This window comes from Benincasa hispida, chromosome 1, assembly GCF_009727055.1.
Source record: "Benincasa hispida cultivar B227 chromosome 1, ASM972705v1, whole genome shotgun sequence".
NCBI classification, from domain to species: domain Eukaryota; kingdom Viridiplantae; phylum Streptophyta; class Magnoliopsida; order Cucurbitales; family Cucurbitaceae; genus Benincasa; species Benincasa hispida.
The window spans coordinates 66,998,870-67,007,118 of NC_052349.1; the positions used below are offsets into that span (position 1 = coordinate 66,998,870).

The 8,249-nt window shown below is 30.5% G+C and overlaps 1 protein-coding gene across 1 annotated transcript; it reads left to right on the plus strand.

Annotated features, from left to right (window-relative positions):
- Positions 1-897: 897 nt before the first annotated feature.
- Positions 898-7,812, plus strand: LOC120071634 (protein HOTHEAD). The gene is made up of 6 exons (XM_039023996.1): positions 898-1,045; positions 1,158-1,539; positions 5,017-5,327; positions 6,064-6,449; positions 6,810-7,378; positions 7,533-7,812. The coding sequence occupies exons 1-6, from the start codon at positions 964-966 to the stop codon at positions 7,585-7,587; spliced, it is 1,785 nt and encodes a 594-aa protein (XP_038879924.1). The 5' UTR covers positions 898-963; the 3' UTR covers positions 7,588-7,812.
- Positions 7,813-8,249: the final 437 nt, after the last annotated feature.

The following is an 8,249-nucleotide window of genomic DNA, read 5'->3' on the forward strand; positions in this document are numbered from 1 at the left end:
AGGAGTTGTTTGAATTTACTAGAGAAAAAATAAAACTATCTTGAGTGGTTATCAAACATTTCAAATTAATCCAAACGGGCTTATTTTTAAAATTAAATACTTGAAAAGCTAAATTAAAGGCACCCTTAATATTGTTAGAGGAGATTGTTCCCTAACATTCAAACATATTACAAATGGGCCATGCAAAAGGACAAATTTTTAGTGCTATAAAACTTATTGTATTGATCATAAATTTCTTAATCTAATAGTATAGTGTTTTGAGTAGATAAAACATTAATTATCATCTTAAAAGCTGATAATTCAATCTTCGAAAAATCTAAATTTTCATTTATAAACAATTTTACCTTACATCATTTTTAAAATGAAGCCAACACTTAATGGGACTAGCATACACATATATATTATATGATAATTTTTTTTTTTCAAAATTTGTAATAAAAGAACATTAATTAAATAGTTGAAATGGTTGATCAAACCAATAATTAAAAGATGTCCATATATTTATAAATGGGAAGGTTCATCAATTAATATTATTACAGTTTAATAGATATATATCTCCAATATCTCATTGAAGTATCCATAAAATATATAACAAAAAATATCATCATTTTAGTAACTAATATAAATATAAAAATTATTAATAAGATCTATAATAACTTATTTAGAGAGTGAGAAGAGCATAACTACCGAATCCAACCATATGTTTATAGCATTGAAATTCAATATCAACCTCGATAGTTTAATTTTTAAGACAATCGAACGGAAACGAATGATGTAGTCATAATCCAACGTGGCAATTTTTTTGCCACAAAAAATCCAGTTGGAATTCCAAGGCAGAGTTTATTTCTCTTTATATATATATATATATACACACACATGGCCAACCAGAGTCAGCCACATAGTAGTGTTTTGAAGGAACCAAAAGTAAAGAAAAACTCTGTTTTTCCTCTTTTCCTTCCCCCAATGGCTTTTGTTGGTGCACACAAACTCCATACTACTATTCCCTTTCTCCTTCTTTGCCTCTCTTTTATTCTCCTCTCTCAAGGTAATAATTTATAAACTTCTATTTTCCTTGAAAAGAGAAAAAAAAGAGAGTTTAATTATTTATTTATTATTTTCTAAACCTAATGAACAAGGGTCACATTTTGAATTTGTAGGGGTGAAATCGTATTCGGAATTTCGGTACCCATTTATCAAACGGGCGAGCTCGTTCTCGTCGTTGTCGTCGTCGACGTATTCGTCCCGACGTGGGGAGAATGTTTATGACTATATAATTGTAGGGGGAGGAACAGCAGGGTGTCCATTGGCAACTACATTGTCTAAAAAATTCAATGTGCTATTACTAGAAAGAGGAGGAGTCCCTTTTGCTAATTCAAATGTGTCATTTTTGGATAACTTTCATATTACTTTGGCAGATATTTCACCCACTTCTGCTTCACAAGCCTTCATTTCTACTGATGGAGTTCTCAATGCTAGGGCTAGGGTTTTGGGTGGTGGCACTTGCATTAATGCTGGTTTCTACACAAGAGCAAGCTCAAGGTAACCATACCCCTTTACTTTTAAAAAATAATATCTTCATTTTATTTGATGCCATGCGACAAAAACTCATCTTCGAAAATAAATATACAAACATGCTTTTTTTTATCTAAATGTATCTTGTTTTCACTACAACTATTGCTAATCAGAATTAGACGATGACGATGCTAACTTTGTGCTAGCATTATGATGTTTTGTTCTCTGAGTTTTAATAATTATTTTTGTTGTTGGTATATATTATATAAAATACATAAGCATACATGAAAAGAATATTAAATTTTGTGTATTATAAATTTATTTATGGAGCATAATGATCCGGTACAACCTAAGCTGCACGTAATTTCAGGTTTTCCTTTTCTTTACGCGCACAAAAAGAAACATTCTTTTAGAAAAAAATATTTTCGACATGACAACTTTTTATTGGACAAAAATAAATGCAATCCAGGCAGCATTTGAGTTTTTCTCTTCTTTATATATTGTGCTAAAATTCAAAAATTGAAAGGGAGAAATAGTTAAAGGATGCATTCATTGGAAACAAATTTTAGAAAATATGCTATTGATCATGAACTTTAATGCACTAACTAAAAAGCCTAGCTGGCTAGCTAGTCAAATAGGTGTCCCCATATTAAGTAGTAAATTTTGTTTAGTCTAAATTTTGTTTTAATAAGTTAATTTATGGATTGGTGTTTTTTTTAATACCAACATTTTTGTTATGAACTAGGTAATGTTGACATTATATAGATTTTTAGTTTTTTAGTTATTTTTGTTGAATAATTCATAAAAATAAAATGGACCCACCATTGTTGTGTCCAAACAGAAACTTTTTTTTCCCTTTCAATTGAGTTAGAGTGTATTTGGAATGTATTTTTAAGTGTTTAATTTAAAAAATAAGTTATTTTAGAAAAAATTGGAATGCTCCACAATCTTTCAAAATTATTTTTTAAGATATTTTCATTCATTTTTGTAAAAAATGTATAAATAAAAATGAATTTTTTGAAAAGCCTTTTTTTCCTTTATAAAGATAAAATGGGACAATTGAAAGGTCTGAGATATTTAAATAATTTATATTTATTCCCATCATAATAATCATTAGAGTGTAAATAGATAGTTAATTAGAATAAAGAAAATAAATAACTAGGAAACTATACAATATTAAAAAAATGAATGAGTATATCGATAAAAAGACGATGTGGATGGATATTTTCAAAAAAGTTATAAAAATTCAAAAAATATTTAAATTAATAAATAAATAATTTATACCTTCTACTACTAGTTAACAAGTTTATTATTTATATCCTATTTACATTAGTAACATTATCGTTTTTATAATGTTCGATAAATATTATTTTAAAAATATATAATATAGAAATATTGATTTATTCTTTATGTCAATATTGAATTCATCGGAGAAATTGTTGATATGGTTTCACCAACTTATTATTGTGGACGATAATGATAATTCGAGAACATAATTAATAATTTCAAGGTCGGATTTTGGTTTATAACCCAAATATGACTTTGTATACAATCTAAATATGATTAAAATAAAAGGTGATGATATTATTGTGAAGCTCATTAAATACATATCAACCTGAAGATATATCAATTAATTTAAATATATACATATCAGTCACCCCATATGTTAATAATTGGGGGAAAAAAGAGAAAAGATTATATTGTTATTTAGAGGTATAGGGAGAGAATTGAAGGGACATAAAATTTGAATACAACAAGTTTATTGAAAAATTCACACAAATAATAGTGATCACAAGGTCACACATTAATTACCAATGACATATATGGTACAATAAATTCAGAACATTTAAGATTTCCATCTTCCCCTTCATAATGTATTTAATTAAATGGGCAGTCTCTCCCTCTCTCCAATTTAATATTCTCCCATTGTTGGTCATAAAAGTGAGTTAGGTGAGACTTGTGTGTATTAGAAACTTTGAACATATAAAAAATAATTGAAATACTTTTGACTTAGATTTGTGTTTTGAATGAGTGTTAATTGGTCAGAAATTAGGCAATCTCTCTTTAAATGGTAGATTTAAATCTCTTTCCTTTTATTTATTATGTAATTATCAAATAATATGTCCCATGTTTTAAATTTTAAATCTCTTCTTTTTTTTTTTTTTTAATAATTATTTTGAAGGACAAAAATAGATAAAAATATTTTTAAATATAATAAAATGTCACTATCTATCGGTATCTATCACTGTTAGATAATATGATAGATATTTATCAGAAATAGACAATGATTGATGCTCATTACTGATAGACAATAATATTTTATTATAGCGGTAAATAAATTATCTCATTTTACTATATTTGAAAACAACTTTTTTTTCTTATAAAAAAAAATATCTTATATTTTCTTATGGGTTATTGTTTTTTTTTTTTTTTTTTAAGAGGGTTATCGTTTCGTTTTTAAGAAGGATTATTGCTTCTTTTTAACTAAAAAAATGAAAACATCAATTTATATTACTCATTTTTTAGAGTTTTATCAATTTAAACTCTAAATTAATAATTGCATCAGTTTAAACTTTAAATTTTTATGAACGTATCAATTTAAACATTTAATTACTTTGTGTTTGAATAAATATTTAAGAAAATCAATCTATACTCTCCATTGAGATTTTCTTTGATAATTATCCACATATCAATTTTAATTATCTATTTTGTCAATCAATATTTGAAGAAATTTACCCTATATATTTATCCAAATATAAATGCAATTGAATCCTTTAATGATTTTCAAATATGGTCCTAATAAATATTAGAAAATTCATAGTTTAAATTGATGCAACTTTTATAGAATATGTTTTATAACTATTAAGTATCGATAGAAACATTTCTGTTGATGATTTTTCTTATATAAGTCAATCACAGAATCAATAAAAACATGTACGTACAAATTAAAAACATGGAAAAATTATCCATCTGTACTCATAAAGTATGGATTGTATTAATTAAAACTCTAAACTAATATTTATATCAATTTAAAACTTGAATATATTAATTTATATTTTTTATTATTACATTTCATTTGTATAAATATTATATGAGACTTATAATTATATGAAATATACTTGGATACATCTCGAATATCTTTGTATTTTTATTTTCTTTATTATGGGATGCATAAGCATGAATGCAATATCGGCTTCTTCCAAATATTATAATTTATTAATTAAACTCCTAAATTTTTATAAATGAATCAATTTAGACTTCCATTTAAAATTTATTTGAAAATTATTCATGCTTCAATTTCAATCATCCAAGTTTGCTCAAGCGTAAAAGTTAACGACTTTCAAAGGTAAATCCTGATAAATAGTATAAATTAATATATTCATTACAATTTAAGAATTTAATTGATATAAATGTAAATATAAAATAGAGTATAAATCTATATAATTACGAAAGTTTATGGTTTAAATCCAAGGATGGCAACGGCTAACAATAGCGTGGTTTCAGGTTCATAGAGAAAGTGGGTTGGGACGCGAAGCTTGTGAATGAATCATACCCATGGATCGAGAACCAGATTGTTCACCGCCCTAAGCTCACTCCATGGCAGAGAGCTTTCAGAGACAGTCTTTTGGATGTTGGCATCTCCCCTTTCAATGGTTTCACTTACGATCATCTTTACGGCACCAAATTTGGTGGCACCATCTTCGACCGCTTCGGCCGCCGTCACACCGCCGCCGAACTTTTGGCCACCGCCGACCCCCACAAGCTCACTGTCTTGGTTTATGCCACTGTCCAGAATATTGTATTTGATACCACAGGTATGTTGAGCCACTCTGCACACAAACTGTTTGTCAAAATTCCTCTTAGAATGTACTTGAATGGGAATCCTCCGTTTGAAATTTTAACCGCTTTTGCGTTCATTTGCTTCGAATTAATTGGTTGAGTCATAGTCGACTTTGTTACTTTAAATTCTGTCATTTAACCCTTAGCCTATTGAAAATCAGCCTGCCACTTAGGAGGTTTTTGGGACGTTAAGTTGTTTATTATAATCTGTGGGTTTTTATAATTTGTAGGTTATAATAAATTGTGTTTGGAGTGAACAGGGTAGGAGAGATGAGTAGAAAATAGTAAACATCTTAACAAATAGAGATTTGAAATAGTAATACAGTAGATAATTGTAGGTTATAAGAGTTGGAAACACCAACTATTATAATTGGAATCAAACATGGAGTATCTACTTGAAGTTGGGTCCAAACATTCCCTTAATTCTTTAATAATATCATCAGTTATTCACGTTACTGTTAGAGTTAACACAAGGGACCAATTACACATGCAATTGACTGGATTTCTTAGAAACATTTTCATTTATAAGAATTACATAATGCTGAAAGTTGTAGAGATCGAACTAGAAATGAACTATGTAGTCTTGGTTAAATTCCAAGAGAAAAAGAAGGGTATTGTGTGGTAGAGCTGAAAAGAAATTGTATTAAAAAATCGAAATAGTGAACAACATGACATCAAATTGGAGGTGAATGGGGGAAATGACTTGTGCAGGGAAGCAACCAAAGGCAGTGGGAGTGATCTTTAAGGATGAAAATGGGAATAGACATCAAGCAGTTCTTAGAAACAGGCGGCAGAGTGAGGTTATCTTATCTTCTGGAGCACTTGGGTCACCTCAAATGTTGCTGCTGAGTGGAATTGGGCCAAGGGCAGATCTTGAAAAGTTGAACATATCTGTGGTGCTTGATAATGAGTTTGTTGGGAAAGGCATGGCTGATAACCCAATGAACACTGTCTTTGTTCCCACCAACAAGCCTATCAAGAAATCTCTTATACAGACCGTTGGGATTACTAAGTTTGGTGTTTACATTGAATCTAGCAGTGGTTTCGGTCAGTCTTCGGATAGTATTCGATGCAATCACGGGATGATGTCAGCTGAAGTAAGCTCTCTTTCTTATAAGCATTAGATTCCTGATTTCATCATTAATGTTAAAAGGAGTCTTTATTTTCTAGATGTAGAACCAACCATTCGTATATTGTATGTGAATTATCTACGAGTGTTGACAGCCATGATTTGTCACATATTTGAAAGAACAGAATGTCAAAAGCATAAGGAACTCAGAGAAATAAATGAAAGTATTGTAATCTTTTCAAACCATAGTCTGGGAGACACATGAAACAAGCTATTTCAATCATGAAATCAATGATATAATTGCCATGGACTCTAGAATTACTTAAAGAGGAAGTTAATAACTAATTTGTTTTGGTTTTATGATTGTCTGCATTTGTTATGTAACCAGATTGGGCAACTATCTACCATTCCGCCAAAGCAAAGAACCTGGGAGGCCGTCCAAGCTTACATCACAAGGAAGCGTGATTTACCTCAGGAGGCATTCCAGGGTGGTTTCATTCTTGAAAAGATTGCCAATCCCATATCAACAGGGAAACTTACCTTGGTTAACACCAATGTTGATGACAACCCATCTGTGACCTTCAACTACTTTAGTCACCCATACGATCTTCACCGGTGCGTTGATGGTATTCGCATGGCAGCAAAAATTGTGCAGTCAAAACACTTCACTGATTACACAAAAGATACAAGGGAAACCATTGAGAAGTTACTTAATGCAACTGTAAAGGCCAATGTCAATCTCATTCCTAAGCATACTAATGACACCAAATCTCTAGAGCAGTTCTGCAGAGACACTGTGATTACAATTTGGCATTACCATGGAGGGTGCCATGTGGGAAAGGTAGTGAGCCCTGATTTGAAGGTCCTTGGTGTTTCCCGTCTCCGTGTCATTGATGGATCAACCTTCAGTGAATCTCCTGGAACCAATCCTCAAGCCACTGTCATGATGATGGGAAGGTAAGGGAAAAAATCAGTTCATGAGTTCATCAGAAATTTAGACTATAATTGTTGATTGGTCTCAACAAAAATTAATAAGAACCAAAGTTATACACACACATGATGAATTTTGGAATGGTAATTTGCTTTATTCTGGGATGTTCTTATACTGCAGGTACATGGGGCTGAAGATTTTAAAGGATAGACTGGGAAGTGCAGCTGGTATATAGGCATGTCTGGGCTCTGGCATGGCAGCAATCGCAATGGGCACGTTTCGAGTTTCAATTGCGAAAATGTAATTATGTCATCTCTTCCTCCGATCTATCCAAGTAGTTAAAATGTAGAATTCTGGCTTGCTTGGCCTGGGCAATGCATATAAGTTTTGTCCCATACGAACTTGAATACATTCCAAGCCTTGCTTCTAGCTAATATCATCATTTTTGTTTCTTCTTTGACATCTTATATCTTCTAGGACATGCATATTTGGACCAATTTACCATTGTTCGTAACCATTTCCTTAAACGAATTTCATCGTAGACAGATCTAGCTATTCCCATAAAGAAAACCCAATGGTATATATATATTAATTTAGAAGATTCGATAAGAGAGCATTGAGGTTAAGCAAGGCAAATTGGAAAGAGACAAGAGGGGACTTTTTTCCATGGGAAAAGGGCTTTATTGATAGACTAGAATAGGGAAGATAGTATTTTGATATGAAGAAAATTGGTAATATAAAAAGACAAGTGATTTTGGAACAAAAAAGTGATTCCAGTGAAGACAATTAAAACAGACAAAAAAATGGCACACAGTACAAAACCTTGTTCAGTTTCTTACAGCTTTTGTTTTCATGCCTATTTTGCTTACATATGTAAAACATATCTTGTCCAGGTTA

What these genes read in the sequence shown, in the direction of transcription:
- LOC120071634 (XM_039023996.1), top strand. Translation starts at nt 964, where the DNA reads ATGGCTTTTGTTGGTGCACACAAACTCCATACTACTATTCCCTTTCTC. An exon ending in TTTTATTCTCCTCTCTCAAG is followed by an intron (nt 1,046 to 1,157) that starts GTAATAATTTAT and finishes TTGAATTTGTAG; the next exon opens with GGGTGAAATCGTATTCGGAA. An exon ending in TATTGTATTTGATACCACAG is followed by an intron (nt 5,328 to 6,063) that starts GTATGTTGAGCC and finishes TGACTTGTGCAG; the next exon opens with GGAAGCAACCAAAGGCAGTG.